The 22091-nt window shown below is 38.5% G+C and overlaps 2 protein-coding genes across 4 annotated transcripts in view; one reads left to right on the top strand and one right to left on the bottom strand.

The window, feature by feature from the left end:
* LOC311292735 (uncharacterized protein) overlaps positions 1 to 1350 on the bottom strand; it is a 9690-nt gene extending 8340 nt beyond the window's left edge. Inside the window, exon 1 of the mRNA XM_084412528.1 lies at positions 990 to 1350. Coding sequence (XP_084268654.1) covers positions 990 to 1053 — 64 coding nt within the window. The 5' untranslated portion in view covers positions 1054 to 1350. The remainder of the gene's footprint in view (positions 1 to 989) is intronic.
* ipo13a (importin 13a) lies at positions 1205 to 21981 on the top strand. 3 transcript variants are annotated; one of them, XM_084412515.1, is made up of 21 exons: positions 1205 to 1587; positions 6744 to 6869; positions 6958 to 7574; positions 10339 to 10479; positions 10629 to 10770; positions 10885 to 11051; positions 12870 to 12990; positions 13094 to 13241; positions 13496 to 13677; positions 13776 to 13802; positions 14618 to 14752; positions 15087 to 15227; positions 15360 to 15440; positions 15521 to 15658; positions 15761 to 15857; positions 17595 to 17647; positions 17814 to 17880; positions 17959 to 18017; positions 18215 to 18304; positions 20962 to 21143; positions 21247 to 21981. In XM_084412515.1, the coding sequence occupies exons 1-21, from the start codon at positions 1540 to 1542 to the stop codon at positions 21341 to 21343; spliced, it is 2859 nt and encodes a 952-aa protein (XP_084268641.1). In that variant the 5' UTR covers positions 1205 to 1539; the 3' UTR covers positions 21344 to 21981. The 3 variants fall into 3 exon arrangements, with proteins under 3 accessions (XP_084268641.1, XP_084268643.1, XP_084268642.1); XM_084412516.1 differs by lacking the exon at positions 1205 to 1587 and adding an exon at positions 5750 to 5997; XM_084412517.1 differs by lacking the exon at positions 15761 to 15857 and having other exon boundaries at positions 15521 to 15683; positions 21247 to 21958.
* The last annotated feature ends 110 nt before the right edge of the window (positions 21982 to 22091 follow it).

Below are 22091 nucleotides of genomic sequence, written 5' to 3'. Positions count from 1 at the left end.
TAGAAGATAGAAAAGAAGATCACTATTCTCTGCGACATCATAAACCACTTAATGGCCAGTTAAACTATAGTTTAGATGCATAAACAAAAACCAAAAAAAAAAAATTCGAACCCATATCTCCCACATCAGCCTACGTGTTCCAAAAGTGAATGAAATTAACACCATGAACCGAGATCTCGCTTGAAGAATATAATTAGCACTTAAAGGGGAGATACAAAGAAATGCAAATTGGAGACCAAAAACATTTCAGTTACAAAAATGTTTCAAAATATAATAGATGAACTGTTGTTGTTTTTTCTGTTCCCAAACATATTGTTACTAATTTTATCTTTTCCGTTTGCAGTATTGTAACGTGCAAATGACATTTTCAAAGGAGTGATGAAAGATAGATATAGATAGATAGATCTGTGTGTGTGTGTGTGTGTGTGTGTGATCCATGGATGTTAAAGGTTCTTTATGGAACCTTCAATGCCAATAACGAACCTTTACTTGTAAACCAATTTTTTTTCCCGCTAAAGAATCTTTTGTGTAATGGAAATGTTCCATGTATTTAAAAAAAGAAAGGTACCAAAGGTTTTTTTTTTTTTTTTTTTTTTTTTTTGCAGTTATGCCATAGGAACAGTTTGTTTCCCCAAAGATCCTTTCAGTGATCAGTTCTTAAAATATTTTTTTTGTGTGTTACATTTTAATAATATTAAATTTTCCACTATAAAGAATCCTTAGTAGGTTCAATTAGAGGTTCTTCATGGAACCATCAATGCCAATAAAGAACCTTTACTTTTAAAAGTATAGATAGATAGATAGATAGTCCCATAATGTGCTTCATGTATAGGCTAAATAATGTAATTAAAAATTAGGACATATAAATTAGTAATGACGACTACTCCGAAAAACCATGCGAGCAAGACAAAGCCTGCAGAGACTGTAACATTGCAGAATCATGTTGCTGGTTTCGTAGACACCAAGTAAATCATAAGCCATGTGCTTACCTTTTATGTCAGATAAATGAAGAACCGTCGCAGTCCATATAATAAAAGCGCTTTGAGTCCTCATGTTAAGATAAAGCGACTCAAAGCGAGCGCGCGCAGACACCGTGTAGATTCGCTCTGTGATTCCCGGGATGATCTTTCCGTTAGATGACAGCGGACATCGTCACTGCTAAAAATATCTCGAGGGGTCTGGGCTTCAAGAGCGGGGTGTGGTTGACCGCAACCTATGGTCTAAACGACAGCTTAGTTATAAAGAGAGCGACGGGACCACTAGACCGTTTGAATCGCATCGAATCGGATGTGAAGTAGGGACCGAGTGATTTGAGTGAACTGGCTCGAGACAGTCAAGTGAATGACGTGTAGCGTCAGTCCTGTCAGCTGTTATTTAGCGCGACCCACGTGTGTGTGTGTGGTGGTGGACCATCCCGTCAGAGCTGCCCATTACACACACATGAGCTGACGAGACTCCACAAACACCCCCTTAAAAAAGTACCATTGAATACTGGCTGTCACAGAGCACAAGAATAGGAGATAAGGAACTTAATTGGGAATGGAGTCAGTGAATGCAGAGGAGTTCACGGTGGAGGCGGTGGAGAGGGTGAGTATGTGACATATAGCCTACAGGAGCTGTGTGGCCAAACTGACTCACAGAAACACAACATGTCACTCAACCATTTGTGTATGAGCTGACAAACGGTGACTAATAACTTTTTCCTTTTAGGCTACATTTCACGTAATTGTTATATAAAGGTAAAAGGGAAATTGTTACTACATTTTAGATGGTCTACCATTTCTTTCACTATTGCAGCTCACTTAAAGGGATAGTTCACCCAAAAAGGAAAATGTTGTCATTACTTACTCCACCTAAAGTTGTTCTAAACCTGTATGAGCTGCTTCTTTCTTCTGTTAAACATAAAAGAAGATATTTTAAAGGTAACCAAACATTGGGACTTCCATAGTAGGAAAAAAATACAATGGAAGTCAATGGGTGCCGTCAACTGATACCAACATTCTTTAAAATAAATTATTTTGTGTTCAACAGAAGAAGGAAACTCATTAAGGTTTGGAAGAACTTGAAAAAACTTGGCTAAAAAAAATGTCAACATGATGATACACAAAAAGTCCTTATGCACTACTTATGTTTGAAGTATTAGACCCCAGATATAAAACATGCAAAATACTAATATTCTCTTACTAGAAATAGCCTACACTCGTACTAGTTTATATTGACTTTTTTATTGTTTTGTTCTGCAATGTACTTTTGCCCAAACAAAAACAATGCTAGGATTCTCATCAAGTGGTTGTTTTAAAGTCAGCATGAAACAGAAGTTGCAATAGTATTTGCTTCCCTATTGTGACGTGTGAAACGTCTGCACGAGTGAAACAGCTCCTCGAATGAAAAAATATAGGGCGGGACTTGATTTTGTCCATTGGGAATTGATTGGATGGTTTTGGTTTGCTATTGCTGTGATCTCATGTGAGTGACAAGTTGTCCCGGCCTTGCACCCAAAAAAATAACTAACATACAAAAAACTACAATCTCATGTAGCATTCGGACGATATCTATATTGTGGAATATATTGTAAGATGACTGCAACACTGTATTGGCCAATCAGAAGCCAGGAGCAAACTATCCATTTAATACTATACACTATACTATACTATACTATACTATACTATACTATACTATAGTTACTATACTATTGAAAATTAATTGTGTTTAAAGGTTTTGGTGGAATATCACATATCACTTCTGTCACTGTTTGACATTTCATGAAGCTTGTGAATAACAGTTATTTTGTGCTTTTCTGAAGAGGCACTTAAAGGTGCTCACACTTTGTAACACATCTTTCCCTCGCCGGTCAAAATGACCTGAAGCCCTAAAATTATACTTACTTTTTTTCTTTTTTTTTGTCCAGAAAGCTGTTTTTCTTTCATTTTGATGGTATTTTTTAATGCAATTTTTTGCATTACATTTTTTCATTTACCTTTAAATGACTAGATTTGATCAATAAATAATAAATAAATAGTAATTTAAGCACATTCTTTCAACTTGAATTTAAAATAACTCACAATTTCATGCTTTTTAATTCTGCTCAAAATATCTTACATTGGGTGTCTTTGCCGACCTCTGGTGGAAAAAAATAATATAACATGATATTTCATGACTCTTGCCACTAGATGGCTTTATAGCTCTATTTGGAGCAAATGAGCTGTTCCGCTGGGTCCTAAACTAATTTCTCTTCAGTATGCATTCAGAAACACATGTAGACATTCTAATATATTTTTGGTAAAGTTTTAGCATTTTTAGTTTGAATTTTGAGCATTTTTAGGTTTTTCTGTGTGTACTGAAACATTCCTTGCATTACATTAATTCTTAAGGGGGTCAAATTGACCCGTGAGGGAAGGATTTGTTCCTTTTTTTAAGAATAAAAAAATCACAAAACTCCTCGAATCCATTAAAAAAAATGTGTGTGTGTATTTGTGGGTTCAAGTGCGACAATAGTCCTAGGGTCTTGGACCCCTCTGATGAACACTCAATTTTTAAAATTCAAAATGACCCGAGGGAAGGATGAGGGTTAAGCGATTTTTGAAAAATGCTGTTGGAAAGTGGATTGGACCAAGCACCACAACACACTTGTAGCCAATCAGCAGTAGGGGGCGTGTCCACTCATGATGGGGGATGAGACTAGAGAGTGAGCAAGATGGAGGTTTGAAGAAAGACTGTAGAGATGGCAAGTGCAGAGAGAAATATGGCAGAGAGAGAGATAACAAAAGAGTAAAGGCCCGTTCACACCAACAACGATGACTATAAAGATAACTATTACGATAACCATATTAGCATCCACACCAATGGAAAATACCATTCTGTTTCTGATACTTTAAATGCTTGAGGTCGTAATAGCAGGTTTGATTCTGATTGGTTGTCAATGTTTTAATCGTTCATCATAAAGTCGCTTTGAAAGTGATTCCAACTATGTAGTTTCTCTGTGCATTTATCTTTATCGTTATCGTCCTTGGTGTAAACGGGCCTTAAAGCTCAGAGGAATATCACTGGAACAAGAAGTGTTATGATCAGGCGAGAGCTTTAGGACCCACGTTATTAGAAACGATTTCCAGCGCCGGAGAGACCTAAAGTAGCGGGAAGGCCTGAAAACGGACGCCAAGGTTGCGGTTTTAAGTGTGTGCTGCTGGTGACTAACAACAAACTCTTGCTTGTATACACTCCTGTACTGTATGTTCAGTTGTTCATTGTTCATCTTCATGCATCCTTGTTGTTCGTTCGTCATCTTCACTTTATTTTCCGCGAAGCATTATTTTGCTTCACTTCTGCAATGATGTTTGTGCATTTTGGGGGCGGAGCAATAAAGGGAGGGGTGTGTTTGTTTGGGTTGATTTCAAATATCAACAATGTTCAACAAAGATTTTGAAAAATTGCATACTGCACCTTTAACGGTGAGAACTAGTCCTATCACTGAGTTTAAAGATATGTGTGATAACCACACATTTTAGTAAGCAGATTTTTTCTTTTCTTCAATAGCACAAGATGTAAAACTGCCAAAGTCTAAAGTCTCAAAATCTGAGTAGTAAAAAGAGCAGTATCTTTTGGTTTGGAGAATGCTTTCCCTGTGGCCTCTAGGGCTAGGCTATTCCTTCATATTCCCATAATTCCACTAACAGTTGAGCAAAGCCATACACACTTGAAGGTGTTTGTTCTTGTGCAGTTCGGGACAATATAGGAGCTTCTGGAAGTGGAAAGTAACTTGATATCCTCAGTAAGCTGTTCAAGTCTAATAATAACTGTCAGCATGTGGGGGATTTGGTGGCTGGTTTATATTATGCTTCTCCATTGTGTCCTGTGATTTCTGTTGCATCTTATCTATGCACTCAATATACATTTTTGGGGAAAGAATATGGTAATATTACTAGGTATGCACCGAAATGAAAACTTTGGACCGAAGCCGAAATTCTGGATTGCACTTGTCCGAAAACCGAAAATAATGATTCATTTCTTATTTTAAATGAGTTTTTTTGTATAGTTGTATTATTAGACTTTTTAATTAAAATCAATAATTTTAATGAATCTGAATTTTGATTTAAAAAATATAAGCCAATAAAATAACCACACTTTTGTCACAAAATATTAAATATTATATTAAAAATCTATATTTTCATATCTATATATTAATATTATTCTTCATTTAGTTCTATGCAACAGAATCAGATTTAACAGCTTTATTTTTTTTTACCAATTTTCAAAATAATGTATAGTCCTACAGAGCTATTATTATCAGAGCATGTGAGCAGATAGCAGGGAGCGGATTAGTGAACAAGAGGGTAGAGTCATTTTACCAGCGTTGCCCACATGGCGATACCACACCATGTTACAGCACAGTAGGGCCATTGGAAACAGAGAACTTGGAGCACAACAGAACACTTAGCAGTCGCAGTCGAAGTTGTGCATCTTCGGAAGTGGAGCCGCTCGCAAAGTTACAAAACATGCTGCGCCAGAGTGAAACCTGATCGCTGAACACGGAAGGGTGCGGCGGCATATAAATGTTTTGCATTTTAATATTGTCACATCCACCAGCTGGAGTGCCCATGATCTCCATTAGAGGGCACCACTCTGACTCTTGTGCTATTTTATCATGGATTACATTTCCCATAACCCACTACCTGGACTCATTAATCTTGATTACAGTCAGCTGTGTCTCATTACTGTGTTAACTGCCTTAATAAGCCATTTGTGTTCTGTCATTCTTTGTGACGTCTTGTATGTTGCTACACTACATTTCTGAGTTTTTCCTATGTCTTGTTTTTTTTTATTCTCTGCCTGTATTATGGATTATTCTCTTTGCCTGTGTTTTCTGCCCTGTTGCTTATTTGGATTGTTTGGCTGTGTGTTTGATCCTTTGCCCATTATATGAATTACAATTCTGGATTGTCCAAGCTGCATTTGGTTCTTCAACGCAAGCCTCGGAGGAGTTCTTAACAAATGATTTCAAAGGTAATTTATTCCTGTGATGCAAAGCTGAATTTTCAGTATCATTACTTTTTAGTTTTCAGTGTCACATGATCCTTCAGAAATCATTCTAATATGATGCTTTGCTGCTCTAGAAACATTTATTATTACCAATGTTGAAAACAGTTGTGCTGCTTTACATTTTTTGTGTAAACGTGATACACTACCATTAAGGATGCATTAAATTGTGACAGTAAAGTCATTTATAATGCTACAAAAAAGGATTTATATTAAAATAATAAGTGCTATTTATCAATGAATCTTGAAAAAAAATCAGTTTCCACAAAAAAACAGCCTTGGTGAGAAATATAAATATTTTATAACATTATAAATGTCTTAACTGATCAATTCGATCCATCTTTGTTGAATAAATATATTATTATATTTTTTTTATTAATGGTACTGTATCACGTTTTCAACTAAAATATTAAGCAGCAAAAACTAATATCAGCATTGATATTAAGACATTTTTCTTGAGCCCTAAATTCATTATATTGAATGATTTCTGAGGGATCATGTGACACTGAAGAGTAATGATCCTTCACCATCACAGGAATAAATTACATTTAAAAATAAATTAAAATAGTAAATGGTAATGTTTTAAATATGACTGTTTTTACTGTATTTTTTTTTATCAAATAAATGCAGGCTTTGTGAGCATACAGACTTCTTTTTCTTTTTTAAGAAAAAAATTATATTATATATAATAGAAGCAATCTGATGTTCTTTAGGCTCTTCAGCAGCTCTACTATGATCCTGATATGGGAAAGAAGAATGTGGCCCAGAAGTGGCTCACACAAGCCCAGGCATCACCACAAGCATGGCACTTCTGCTGGGCTTTGCTCCGGTCAGACAAAGTAAGTAGTATGGGCGACTAAGGCCCACTTTAAAATGTATGAATTTCCCTGCATTAGATTTACGGTTATTTATTCCGTTTCACATTAGGTTCCAGAGATCCAGTTCTTCGGGGCAAGCACATTACATGCTAAAATTTCCCGCCACTGGTCTGACCTCCCAACAGGTCAACTAGACTCTCTCCGTTCGCAGCTCATCGCCCAGGTCGGCCAGTTCGCGTCAGGTCCTAAGATGGTGCTGACGAGACTCTGTGTTGCCCTGGCCTCTTTGATCCTTCACGTCTTACCCGAAACATGGCCAACCGCAGTGCCTGATCTTCTGTGTGCCTTCCAGACAGGGGAGGGTGTGACAGAGGCTGACGGTCAGGCCCGATGCCTCGCGCTTCTAGAAATCCTTGTCGTTCTGCCCGAGGAGCTTCAGAGCAGCAGGATCGCAGCCTCTCGGCGTTCACAGCTCAGAAGTGCTCTGGCTGTGGAGTGGAGCTCCGTCTGCTCCCTGCTCCAGCAGTTACTACAACGGGCAGACGCTCCCTGTGGGGTCAGAGAGCGGGTGATGAGGTGTGTGTCCTCCTGGCTCACGCTGGACATCGCTTTGAAGGACAGCGAGGGGCTGCTGCAGAGCTGCTTTGCCCTCCTTAAGGAGTCTGAGCTCTTTGACATGGCTGTGGAAACCATCGTCAACATCATCTCACAGCCTGATTGTCAGAGGTGAGATACGCCATATGGCACACAATATACTGTCAAAACAAGCACTATTTCCTGTCATGCATTAATAGTTCTTAGCATAGCTTCCCTGGATAGAGGGTATGCATTGACGTGATTTTCCCGCCAGAACACACCCCCTCACTCGGATTGAGTGGCAAAAGAGCCTGCTTGATTTAATAGGGAAAATGCAAAAACACGAGTAAAACAAACGATCATCAGTTTAAACTAAAGGTTGGACTCGATATACACTCACCTAAAGGATTATTAGGAACACCATACTAATACTGTGTTTGACCCCCTTTCGCCTTCAGAACTGCCTTAATTCTACGTGGCATTGATTCAACAAGGTGCTGAAAGCATTCTTTAGAAATGTTGGCCCATATTGATAGGATAGCATCTTGCAGTTGATGGAAATTTGTGGGATGCACATCCAGGACACGAAGCTCCCGTTCCACCACATCCCAAAGATGCTCTATTGGGTTGAGATCTGGTGACTGTGGGGGCCATTTTAGTACAGTGAACTCATTGTCATGTTCAAGAAACCAATTTGAAATGATTCGAGCTTTGTGACATGGTGCATTATCCTGCTGGAAGTAGCCATCAGAGGATGGGTACATGGTGGTCATAAAGGGATGGACATGGTCAGAAACAATGCTCAGGTAGGCCGTGGCATTTAAACGATGCCCAATTGGCACTAAGGGGCCTAAAGTGTGCCAAGAAAACATCCCCCACACCATTACACCACCACCACCAGCCTGCACAGTGGTAACAAGGCATGATGGATCCATGTTCTCATTCTGTTTACGCCAAATTCTGACTCTACCATCTGAATGTCTCAACAGAAATCGAGACTCATCAGACCAGGCAACATTTTTCCAGTCTTCAACTGTCCAATTTTGGTGAGCTCGTGCAAATTGTAGCCTCTTTTTCCTATTTGTAGTGGAGATGAGTGGTACCCGGTGGGATCTTCTGCTGTTGTAGCCCATCCGCCTCAAGGTTGTGCGTGTTGTGGCTTCACAAATGCTTTGCTGCATACCTCGGTTGTAACGAGTGGATATTTCAGTCAAAGTTGCTCTTCTATCAGCTTGAATCAGTCAGCCCATTCTCCTCTGACCTCTAGCATCAACAAGGCATTTTCGCCCACAGGACTGCCGCATACTGGATGTTTTTCCCTTTTCACACCATTCTCTGTAAACCCTAGAAATGGTTGTGCGTGAAAATCCCAGTAACTGAGCAGATTGTGAAATACTCAGACCGGCCCGTCTGGCACCAACAACCATGCCACGCTCAAAATTGCTTAAATCACCTTTCTTTCCCATTCTGACATTCAGTTTGGAGTTCAGGAGATTGTCTTGACCAGGACCACACCCCTAAATGCATTGAAGCAACTGCCATGTGATTGGTTGATTAGATAATTGCATTAATGAGAAATTGAACAGGTGTTCCTAATAATCCTTTAGGTGAGTGTAGTGTTCCTTACAACTTACTCAAGATCCAGTGATCCATGGATACTGACATGCAGCCAGGAATCGTGTTTCCTATAATTTATATGTGCCTGATTTCGACGCCAGGGAAATACATAAGGCAAATTTGCCTGTGAATGTTTTATATAAATGCAATATTGGTAGGTCTAAATCCGGTTGATAACTTATTGTTATATATCGTCTTATTGTCCAGCCCTGTATAGTTTTTGTCAAGTGTTTATTTAAAAACATCCCATTATGCAAAATATAAGATGATAAATATTTAATTGATGAGTTGTCAATACGATATATAACAATACAATATTTAGGGTATGATTTTACCTAAATTCAGCACATTGACAAAATGATAACTGCAAATCCACGTTTCGCTGCCTGGAGTCCAGTTGTTTCTGTGAATTGCAGCAATCCAATTGCTTGTCTTTTCTGTGGCTTTCTGCAGTCTGTAAAAATATACCTCAGATTTCTTGTCAAATCTATTTGTACAGTCAACAAGGGCGGGTCAAAGTAGACGGTTTTTATGGGCAGCCAATGAAGACCATAAGTTGGCATTATGCCGACTGGAATTGCTGACGAGTCGTTTCAGAAGTTCAAAATTGATTCTTTTAGGAGACAATAACTTTTTGTTGTGCATTTTCATCTATAAAACTTTGCAGCTTTTACATTCACAAGCAGCTATATTACACACTGCATAAAAGGGAATATTCGAAAAAGAATAATAGGGGCACTTTAAGATTTATGTATTTGAATATAAAATTTCTATCCATTTGTATTATGCAGTTTTAACATAAACAAACCAATCTATATTTATCAGCAGGGCTTGACATAAACACCCGCAAACCTGCCAAATGCGGGTGGGTTTCGGGGAATTTTCAAGATAAATTTTTTTTTTTTTTAAATTGTAAAGTATTTTATTGTATAAGAGATTTTTCTTGAATCGTTTTTCATATTCCTTTAGAAAAAAAAGAATTCAAATAACATCTCAGCAGAGTTGAGTATCTTAAAACCAATGGATTTAAATGATTAGTTGGGTATTCAGTTGGTTTACTTTTCTTTAAGAAATGAACTAATTTTATACTAAAACAAAACAATTAATATTCAATATTGGCTGATAATTTGACAAAAAAAAGTGTGATTGTATAATATCATTACACTTTTCCCTACACAAGGAAACTAACCATCTCTTGAAACTAACTGTACATTTCTGTATTTCACTTTAAACCCCTGGTGCACAGAAGGTTAAGCATAAAAATTCATTGTTACTCTGTGTGTTTGTTGATGTGGAGGTTTGCAGACAGTCTGCTGAAGGTTGTTCCTCAGGTTCTGGGTCTTCAGGAGCAGCTAAAGAAGGCGGTGCAGGATGGAGACATGGAGACGTCTCATGGAATCTGTCGCATTGCTGTAGCTCTGGGAGAAACGCATTGCAGGTTGGGCGTAATGACTTATATGCATCATTAATCTCCCATTAATAATAGTCTTATATGACCTCAGATGGCCTGGGCCTATTCATCATTCGACTGCCCTTGTCTGTTTGATAAAACCTCTTCTTCCTCTTTCTGTCCCTCTCGTTCCCTAGGACTCTTCTGGAGCAGGTGGATCACTGGCAGGGCTTTCAGGCTCTAGTGAGCATGATTATGTCCTGCACTGGTACACCTGGACGTTACCCTGTGGATGAGACCTCCAGCTCTCTCACACTCACATTCTGGTACACCCTACAGGTACAGCAGGTCCATCCAGAACAATCACTCAAGTGTGGTGCCAAGTTCCAACTGGTATTGCATTGACTTGTACAGATATGAGGTTTTGAGTCGTATATCGGCTGCTTGTTTCAGGATGAGATGACGTCATTGGATGCTGAGAGGCAGACGCTCTATCTACAGATCTACAGACCTGTGTACTTCCAGCTGGTGGACGTTCTGCTGCAGAAGGCCTGTTTTCCCAGAGATGAGGACTATGCCACATGGTCCGCAGATGACAAAGAGCAGTTCAGGACCTACAGGTTAAACTAGATTTTTAAGAAACTGCAGAATTATTTATATATTTGTTATAATTATTTTTCTTTAAAAAAAAAAGAAGCAGAAATCAGGGTTGCAGTGAGACACACTGTGGAAGTGAATGGGGCCAATCCGTAAATGTTTAAATGCTCACTGTTTCAATAGTATATCCACAAGACAAAAGGTTAGTTATTTTTTTTACACCAAAATTGTTGACATTACTAAAATACTGAAAAAAGTTTTAAAAGAAGAATTATTGTAAGTGCTTCGTAAGAAGTATTGTTGAGCTTCACATTTCTGCTTTCAAATCCCCTAAGAATTGTCCCCATTTACTTCCATTATAAGTGAATCTTCATAAGATATTTTTAAATATACAAAAAAAATAATACAAAAATGCCCCAATATTTATTGCTAATATATAATTTATATATTTAGCATATACTCACTGGCCACTTTATTAGGTAGACCATGCTAGTACCTGATTGGAGAACTGCCCTCCAGAACTTCCTTTATTCTTCATGGCAGAGATTCAACAAGGTGCTGAAAACATTCCTCTTTGATTTTGGTCCATATTGACATGAAAGCATCACTCAGTTGCTGCAGATTTGTCGGCTGCACATCTATGATGAGAATCTCCAGTTCCTACACATCCCAAAGCTGCTCTATTGGATTGAGATCTGGTGACTGTGGAGAGTTTAGTGACTCACTGTCATGTTCAAGAAACCAGTTTGAGATGATTTGATCTTTGTGACGTGTGTGTTATCCTGTGGAAGTGGCCATCTGAAGATAGAAACACTGTGGTCATAAAGAGATGGAGATGGTCATCAACAATACTCAGGAAGGCTGTGATGTGTAAATGATGCTCAATTGGTACAGAGGGACCCAAAGTGTGCCAAGAAAATATCCTCCACACCATTAAACCAACACCAGCAGCACCAGCTGAACCGTTGATACAAGGCAGGATGAATCTCTGCTTTCATGTTCTTTATGCCAAATTCTGACCGGACCATCTGAATGTTTGCAGCAGAAATCGAGACTCATCAGACCAGGCGATGTTTTTCCAATCTTTTGTCTAATTTTGTTGAGCCCGTGTGAATTGTAGCCTCAGTTTGCTGTTCTTATCTCACAGGAGTGTCACTGGTGTGTCTTCTGCTGCTGTAGCTCTTCTGCTTCAAGATTCAACATGATGCTCTTCTACAGACCTCGGTTGTCACGAGTGGTTATTTGAGTTACTGTTGTCTTTCTATCAGCTGAACCAGTCTGGTCATTCTCCTCTGACCTCTGGCATCAACAAGACATTTTCACCCACAGAACTGCCGCTCACTGGATATTTTCTCTTTTTCAGATCTTTCTCTGTAAACCCTAGAGATGGTTGTGTGTGAAAATCCCAGTAGATCATCAGTTTCTGAAATACTCAGACCAGCCGTCTGGCACAAACAACCCTGCCATGTTCAAAGTCACAGAAATCACCTTTCTTCCCCATTCTGATGCTCAGTTTGAACTTCAGCAGATCGTCTCGATCATGTCTGCAGGCCTAAACACACTGATTTGCTTCCATGTGATTGGCTGATTAGATATTTGCTTTAACATGCAGTTGAACAGGTGTACCTAATAAAGTGGCTGGTGAGTGTATATTTGAAATGTATTGTGGCCAGAATTTATTTATAGATTTTTTTTGTTACATAGGAAAAGGTTTAATACTTAAAAACAGGAGTGTATTCACTGATCCCCTGGTAAAGAACATTGATATTTCAAAGCAGTCTGATTAAAACCATTATGTGCACACTTAAAAGCACTAATAAGCATGTTTAATTGGATCTCAGGGTTGACATCTCAGATACTCTGATGTATGTGTTTGAGCTGCTGGGCCCAGAGCTCCTCAGAAACCTATATGATAAACTAGGCACACTGCTGACGGACACAACACACCCCTCCTCATGGCAAGTCAGTCCTGATGTTACATAAATATGGTGTGTGTATATATAATATAAATGTCATGTATTATATTGAACAATATCTCTATGTTATCTCGCTCTCTCCTGTGGAGGATATAGAGGCTCTGCTGTTTGGTTTTCAGTCCATTGCTGAGACGGTAGATGTCAGTTACTCAGACGTCATTCCAGGACTGATCGGTCTGATTCCTCTGATCACAGCCAACAATATTCAGCTGGCTGAGACCATCATGTTCACCATAGGTACACTAATTCATTTGTAAACACACATTTGGTGATGTCAAATGCTGAGAAAAATACCTGCATCATTTTGTGTTTTAGTAGTTTAGTTGCTATGGCGATCAGTTCATTTTGGTTCATGTTAATTTAGAGATTTTTCATTAATAGTTCATGTTTATTTCATAGCACATTAACAGGAATTTGTGAACGTTGATTTCATGTCTGCACAAATGGTGAAGTTGAAAGTAATTGCCTTCTACTGTCATGATTTCTTGTAGGCTCTTTGGCTGAGTGGCTGGCCGATCATTCGGTCATGTTGGCGAGTGTCCTGCCGGTGGTCTTGCATGGTCTGTCCAACCCGGATCTGTCCGTGTCTTGTGTCTCAGCTCTGAAGAGAATCTGCCGAGAGTGTCGGCATGACCTCCACCTTCACGCCAGTGACATCATTGCCGTCTCACAGGTTTTAAAAAACCTTTCGCCTAGAAATACCGCTGTTGTTGAACCAAACCAGTGTCAGTGAGTAATGTACTAAACTCACTGTGGTCTTTTCGGTTTCAGGCGGTGCTTGTCAAAGAGATCCATAAAGTAAGTCACACTGTAACTTACACTAATAACATGATTGCATTGTATAATGCTCAACCCTCCTAAGCTTTTAGAAAAAGAGTCACACCTTGGCTATTCACGCCACAGTCATTTTTGACAGTAAGAGTTCCCACTACCTTCCCTGGAGTAGTAACAACCTTTTGGGATTTTAAGTCATTTTGATATAATTTAGATTTTAGATTTATGTGTAAGTGTCTCCATTTCGCTATCATTTGTTTAAGCAAATACGCAAACCTTTGGAACTAAATTTGGAACATAAATTGTTTTTGGTCCCTTTGGGGAAAAAAGTTTTTTGAAAATTTAAAAAGTGCAGAATGTTTTCTGTGATGGTTGTGTTCAGAGTTAGGGGATAAAACATACAATTTGTATAGTATTAAAATTATTATGTCTATGGAAAGTCATAAAACATGGAAACCTTTATGTGTGTGTGTGTGTGTGTGTGTGTGTCTGCGCGCCTGCGTGTGTGTGCGTTGTGAATCTTTTGCACTCTGGATGTTTTATAATCTCAAGCCCTTCATTTCTGTTTGTTCAACACTGGCTGATATATATATTTAGATTTCATTCAACACATATTTAAAAAATTGCTCTGCGTTGGGGTCTTTCCAATTTATTTCCTACGGTCAGTCAATCTTGACCATAAACAGGGTGTGACTTTTTTATGATAACTTAGACTTCCGGAAGTCTAGTTTTTTTCTTTGGTTGTTCAGATTGAATATCTAAATGGTCACCAAGCTTGAACTCTATACCATGCTTAATAGTTATATCCCAGTAGGATTGACAGTAAGTCTTCTGTTCAGAGCCCGCAGTGCATGTGGATAATGCAGGCACTGGGTTTCCTGCTCTCAGCCCTGCCCAGTGAAGAGATACTGGGGAAGCTGCTCTCTCTGGTCACTCCCCACATCCAACAGCTGGAGAAACTGGCCAATGAGCTGGTGAGGTGCAATAATGTCAGCGTACGCTTGATTCACATACTATTAGACTAACCTGAAAAGAAAATGTAATTTTGTATAGTACACAATAAGTACAGTTCCAAAAAGGTTTTATAGTTAACTTCCCAGATAGCAACATAGTGCCGGCCGAGATCCGGCCCACATCTGGTGCGGGTGGAATCCACATGTACTAGATGTGGCCCGGATCTGGGCCGACACTAGGTTTCTATCTGGGTTTAAACCCTCATGTCATTCCAAATCTGTGGTGGAGCACAAAAGAAGATATTTTGGAAAATGTTTTTCTCAGTATTTTTACTCTTTTACCCCTTTGATGCAGCCCAGCTCCGCTAATAAACTTCCTACTATCCACATCCTTGGCCTGCTGTCTAATCTCTTCTCTACATTTGATCTAAACAAGCAAAGTGAAAGATTGGAAGTGATGAGGCCTGTCCAAACACAGCCACGCAACAACAACCCGGTATGACAACATACCACGGCTCAACCTCCAATCAGTTTTGTTTATTAGCAAGCATGTTTGAATCAGCACAGACCTGTAAAATGAACACCCAACAGTACGTGTGGTTTGACAGCTGTTCTGGTCATTTCTCAGGTGGTGGTCGTCCTGCAGCAGGCCTTCCCTTTAATCCAGACTGTTCTCAACAAGTGGCTGAATGAACCTGAGGTGGTAGAGGTCAGTGTAGGTGAACGTGTGTGTGTTTGTGTGTATGTGTGAGTATATGAAAGATTCACTTTTCTCTCACCTCAACTCAGGCGGTGTGTGCTGTCTTTGAGAAATCACTGAAGACCCTTAACCATGAATTTGCACCGCTGGTGACTCAGCTCTGTGAGCTCATTGGGCAGATTTTCAGCGCTTACCCACAAGCCTCGGCTTTAGACCTCACACGACAAGTAAAGACACGCTCTAACCCTTCACGTAAAACAAAACATTTCTATGTTTACTTCATAAGTTGAGTGTCACAATGTGTTTATGCCTTACATATTTCCCTCTAGTTAGTTCACATTTTTGGCTGTGAGAAGGATCATTTTACTCCAATCACTGCCCTTTTAGAGCTGATTACCAACATCACCATGTCCATTTTTCAGCTAGGTAAGAGATAAGAGTCACTATCAACAATGAGTTTTATCAAGGTCTGTATTTTAAGTGACCAATCGAGAGATTTCTGCAGTGATAACACATTTTTGTAGACCAATCCGGAAGTTAGCATCACCCTGGCTTCCCTGACAAAAACCCAGAAGGATTTTTCCATTGGCTTTTGGATTATTGCAGAAAATGAGCTCTGTGACCAACAAAAGTTTATGATTTTTATTGTGTTCATTGTGATAATCTTCACAAATGAACACATGGCTGCATTAGAAATCGCATACTTCCCTACTATATAGTTGGCCAAAAACAGTACGTGACAAGAGTAGTCCAAATTCACAGTACTCATAAAAGAGTAGTCAAAAATAACCCGGGTGACTTGTTACTTCCTGCGAGATTTTGTAATGTGCCTCCATTGGACACTTTACCATCCCATGAGGACACGGGAGAGGATTTGGGAATGGCAGTGAAGTGATGCAATTGACTCTACACACAATCATAATATAAAGACAGGGCATTGGTGAGTTTATCGAGTCAATCGCCAGTTGGCTGGTAATATTTTTATGAATTCTAACAATGCAATGTTGTGAGAACATGAACGTAAACAAACGTAAATGACGTTGACGGGCAGTCGCTGCATCGTCACGAAAGTTTAAGCCTTGCCAATTTAAATATTCAAGCGCAAGAAGACGCGAAAGGGAACTCAATTCGTTACTCACACTGTGTGTGGAAAGTTTTGTGTGCGCAATGATCCGAAGTGCATGCCCAGACAGGGCGCAAATGATGAATTGAGCTCTCTTTCACGTCTTCTTGAGCTTAAATGGACAATTTCAAAGTCTCGACGAATATCACAAGTATCCTAGTAAACAGTCGGTTATGGCTTAAGTGAATGTAAACAGTATATTGGATTCGCGCATCCTAATAATCCTGCTGCTATCTGTGTTTTTAATGTTAATCAAACAGCAAAAGACAAAGAAAAAAATCACTCACTGCTCTTGTCTGAATAACTTTTGTAACTTAAATAGGTATTAATTCATTTGAATAGGTCACGAAATAATTACTTGTTCAAAATAAGTACCTGCTCAGAAAGTATGCGATTTCAGACAGCCAACTTTTATGAATTTTAAAGCCTAAAAAATCACTAAATTTAAAAGTAAAATGTAGGCTGTAAACAAACTACACACCTTCAGTGTCACCATCACTAAGCTTTCGACAAACCTCTGTTACTTTCTTCCTTCTGCGGAACACAAAAGGGTTGAAAAAGTGTAATTTTGTCCTTACAATGAAACTCAATAGGAGCCAGTGTTATTATGGACAAAAACAGTTAAAATATTCTTCAGAATATTTTCTTCGTGTTCCACAGAAAAAATAAAGTCATACAGGTTTTGACCTACATTTAGGTAAGTAAATGATGGCAGAATTGACATTTTTTGGGGGTGAACTATCCCTTTAAAGGTATATTAAGTAACTTTAAATTGTTTTACCCCTAAAGAAATTAATAGTACATTTGAGAAATATTATTAAAATGTTGTACATGACTGGTCTAGAAAAAGCTCGGTGGCTGCCATGTTAAGAACACATGACCAGCATTTTACTCACTTTATCTCTGTGATCAGACACTTTTCTTGGCTAGTGAAGAAAAAAAGAATACCTTCAATATGGAGACGTTGCCCAATTTGACAAGTATTGTTATGATATTAACGTTTGACTTATAGTCATTCTAACTATATAGAAATGTTGTAGGCTCCAGAGATCATCCAGATGTGGTGGAGTCATTTATGCAGCTTCATGCTCAGGTCTGTGCTCGTTTATTTTTGCCTTAGTCTTCAGACTTTAGTCTACACATTTACACAGATTTAATATTTTACATACATTTTCATGGTTCAAAAGAACCGTTTCTTAAAAAAAAAAAAAAAAAAAAACACTTAAAGAGGTTTCCCATTTTTTCTGATGTCTTTGCAGGTTTTGAGGAGAAAGTCTGAGCTTTATCTTTCAGACCATCTTGATATTAAAGCTGTATTCTACTGTGGTGAGTGTCACTTCAGCAAGCTCATTTACAAAGCTCAACATTTATTCATTCATCCATTAACTGTCTATGTGTATGTAGGAATCTTATCATTCAAATTCCCTGAAACTCCAACACTGAAAGCAACCTGTCTGCTATTTGTAAGTACTGTACAACACGTTTAACATTCAGTTCATCTTTACAGAGAGCTGTAGTGGAACATACAGCCCAAATGCTAGTGCTTGTACTGGAAAAAACCTTTTCTGTACCTTCCTTTAGTAATTGTAATATTAGTGACCCTGCACCACAGACACTTGAGTGAAGCATATAGTAACCAGACTGAGCTCTCTCGACACAGACGGAGCTGATCTCTCATTGTGAGGATGTTCCTGCTGTGAGGGAGCTGCTTCAGGATGATGGAAAGCTGCTCCTTCAGACCCTACTAGAGGTCAGACATTTCTGCATGCAATTCAGTCATATAGAAGCGGTCAGCGGTTTCAGACAGACTCTCTGTGCATTAGTGGTTGGGATTTCTCATCATTTCACTAGTAGCTGACAGGTGACCTTTATGACTGAGTCAATGAATCATTATATTCGTCTGGTTCAATCATACTGATTCACTTAGTATGGAAACAAGACTCTCCTTATGAGTGAGTCATTGAATCATTCACTCTAGCTAGTTGTATAAAAACACTGATTAATTCAGGAACAAATGAAGTGAATGTCTTTATAAGTGAGCCATTGAATCATTAATTTAACCTATTTGTTCAATCACACTGATTCACTTATTATGGAAACAAGTTATTGTCTTTATGAGAGGTTCATTGAATCTTTCACTAGGCTGTTTCGTTCAAAAGCACTGATTCATTCAGCAACGAAATAAGTGACTGGCTGCATCCGAAATCGTATACTTCCCTAGTAAGCGAAAAACAGAACAAACAATTCACAGTACTCATAAAAGAGTAAGCAAAAAGTACCCGGATGTACTTCCGGCTAGATTCTGAAGTGTGCGTACAATGGACACTTTTTTTGGTGTTTTTTTAGGATTTGTGGATGGCAGTGAAGCAATGCAACTGACTCTGGTAGGTCACATGACAGTGACAATGTAGTATGTCCTGAATACATTCATACTAGACACAATCATACTATATAGAACATACTTCTTTAGCAGCCGTGATGTATTTATTTATTCAAAATAAGCACCTACTCAAGAGAATATGCGATTTTGGATGCAGCCACTGTGTTTATGAGCAAATTTATGTTTAGCAACATTCACTCGTTCGTTCAAAAATGCTGATTAATTAAGGAATGAAACACCACCACTGTGTTGCTCGATAACTAGAAAACTCTTTACTATTTTCATTGGCAGCCAAAATAGTCTAAAATCCAAGATACTCAATATTAACCTGTTTATTGAACTGTATACAAGCAATATCATACCCACCAACCAATTTTATTTAAAGGTGCTCTAAGCGATGTCACACGTTTTTTAGGCCAAAACATTTTTTGTCACATACAGCAAGCATCTCCTCACTATCCGCTAGCTGCCTGTCCCCTGAACACACTGTAAAAAACGCGGTCTCTGTAGACAGCCCAGGCTCCACAAACGGCAAGAAAAAAACTGGCCCAGCCTGGACCACGAAACATAACAAACCGCGTTCCAGCCAATAACCGACAAGAATGATTTGGGGGTGGGGGTTGGGGGGGTTAGTGCGCGTGCACATGACGGGGGGTGTGGGGAGTGGAGGAGAGAGAAGCATGAAGAGGGAAGTTAGCTAGAGGAGAGATGTCCTAGACAACGACTAACGTTAAAATAGTCTTCCTGTTGTAAGACTGAAAATACTGGTTGAGGCCCTGGTCTGAGACAAAGGGCTAATTACCATTTGACCTCCCCCATACGACCTCACTTCCGCAAACTACCAAGAACTCACACAAGAATATGGTTTAATGTGAATGTTTATCATTGACTGTTATGTTTTTGGTGTCATTTGAAATGTCTCAAAGTGAGTGGTACAGATATCTCATATCCAGATAGATAAAATAAAAGGTAATAAGGTTTTAAGAGTTTATGGATAACTGACTTACAAAGGAAGGTGGTCTCTCAAGCAAATGGTCACCCACCCCCATGAAGGTGTGACCACTGCATGCAAATTTCTTTTGTTAGTACATGTTTCCTTGTGAAAGGTTTGTGTATATAAGGAGATGCAGCAGAGAGTTCGGGGCCTTTTCTGTACTTCAGATCGGTCCGTGAGGCTGAGAGAGATAGATCTCTCAGCCTCACGTATTTCTTAAAGTTGGGTTTGCATCTTCTCTCTATTCCAGAGCATTTGATGTTTTGTATCGATTATCTTTGAATTGATTATGAAATTGGCATGATACATTTACCTGACATAATAAATCCTTACATGTGATTATTCTAACTGATCTTGACATCGTTCATTTAATGGTTAAAAGGAATAGTCAAACATTTGCTCACTTTTAGTGAGGCACAGATATTATTAAAACCTTTCATTTATGGAGTCAGATGAATTAACGAGTAAATACATATGATTAATGTATTACAAATTTAACCAACCCATACTTTGCATGAGTGAGGACAGAGCACGTGATTCCTTCCCCGTATATTGGCGAACCGGCAATTGGGCCAATATAGCGGGCCTTACACTGTTCTGAAGTGTTTCGTAAACAAAGTTATTGTTATTTAATGATTAATTTAATAAATTATTCCAGTGTTAAGAAAGTGTTAACATTGAACCTTAAAAAACAGATGAAAGTGCTTTGGGAAAAAGCACCTCATATGGTAATGTTACATAGGAATATTTAGCCATAAAATACTGGTTTACACTTTATTTTAAGGTGTCACTGTTACAGTGTAATTATTTATTTAAGTCAATGTAATAATAATTAACTACATATACCTATTATAGGGTTTGGGTAGGATTAGGTTTTGGTTGAGGGTTAGTTGCATGTAATTATGCATAATTTACTGTTATTACTCTGGTAAGTACATGTAACATATGTAACAAGGACACTGTAAAATAAAGTGTTACCAAATACTGCATATATTGTAGAGCATGTAAGGACCAATTTCATTGTCCAACACAGGCTATTGGGGGTCAGTGTCCGAGCAGTCTGGCTGAGCACTATGCGGAGGTCTTGTTCTCAGTGAGTCGAAACTGTCCCAGTGTTCTGTCTCTGTGGCTCAGAGAGGCTCTTCTGCCCCCTGGCTTCCCCAGCTCACACCTCACCGCTGAGAACAAAGAACACTTCTGCCAGCAGATCCTCAGGTAGGGCCACGACATTAGAATTAGCACCAGAACACCAGACAGGCACTTTGCACCTTATAACATTTTTTTTTAATTCATTTCTTCTGTTTAACTATTCGCACAGGGAACAAGCGAGTAAGCGACGGATGAAGGACATTGTGAAAGAGTTCGCTCTGTTGAGTCGAGGACTAGAAGGGACCGAGTACACAGCGAGCTACTAAACACACTCTCCATGCAAGACCCAGATTGGATCTAGAGACATCTTTGCTTTAGTATTGTGGGGTCAAAAGATACAGTGCACTCTTTAGAATACAATAAAGCTAAATTGTCAACATGTTATGATTGGAAAAGCAATCTGAATGACATAATTAGATTTGATTTTGTTTTTTGTAATACTGCCTTATCATCTGTTAACATCAAAACAGCACTGATTTCACCACGCAGAAAAAGAAAGGAAAAAAAAAACTATTTTTGTCTTGTTTTCTATTAAAACAAGTTACATTTACTTACAACTTATTTTCAGAGAATATATCTCTATTTTTCTTTGCTTGTTGAAAAATGTTTTAGGATAAAGCTCACTGAATGTTGTGATTATGCAAGTCTTATCATCTTAAGCAATTTGCTCCATTTTAAGGATGTTTCGGAAAATTTTAACGTTTTAAGGATTTGTGGATTTGTATTAATGATGATTGTTCCGACTCTGCGGAAATCTGTGTGAGCTTTATCAGTTTTCACTGAAACTTAAACATTTGAAATCTTGAATAAATCCCTACATATTTACACTACAAAATTTCAAAGGTTTGTGTTTTGTAAGATAAAAAAAAAGTCTCATGCTCACCAAGACTACATTTATTTGATCAAAATACAGTAAAAAACATGAAATATTATTAAAATCTAAAATAACTGTTTTGTATTTTAATATATTTTAAAATGTAATTTATTCCTGTGATGGAAAGCTGAATTTCCAGC

Source organism: Rutilus rutilus (genome assembly GCF_951802725.1).
Source record: "Rutilus rutilus genome assembly, chromosome: 6".
Classification (NCBI taxonomy): Eukaryota; Metazoa; Chordata; class Actinopteri; order Cypriniformes; family Leuciscidae; genus Rutilus; species Rutilus rutilus.
Note: the sequence above shows the minus strand (reverse complement) of the source record. Positions and strands in the feature narration are given on the sequence as shown.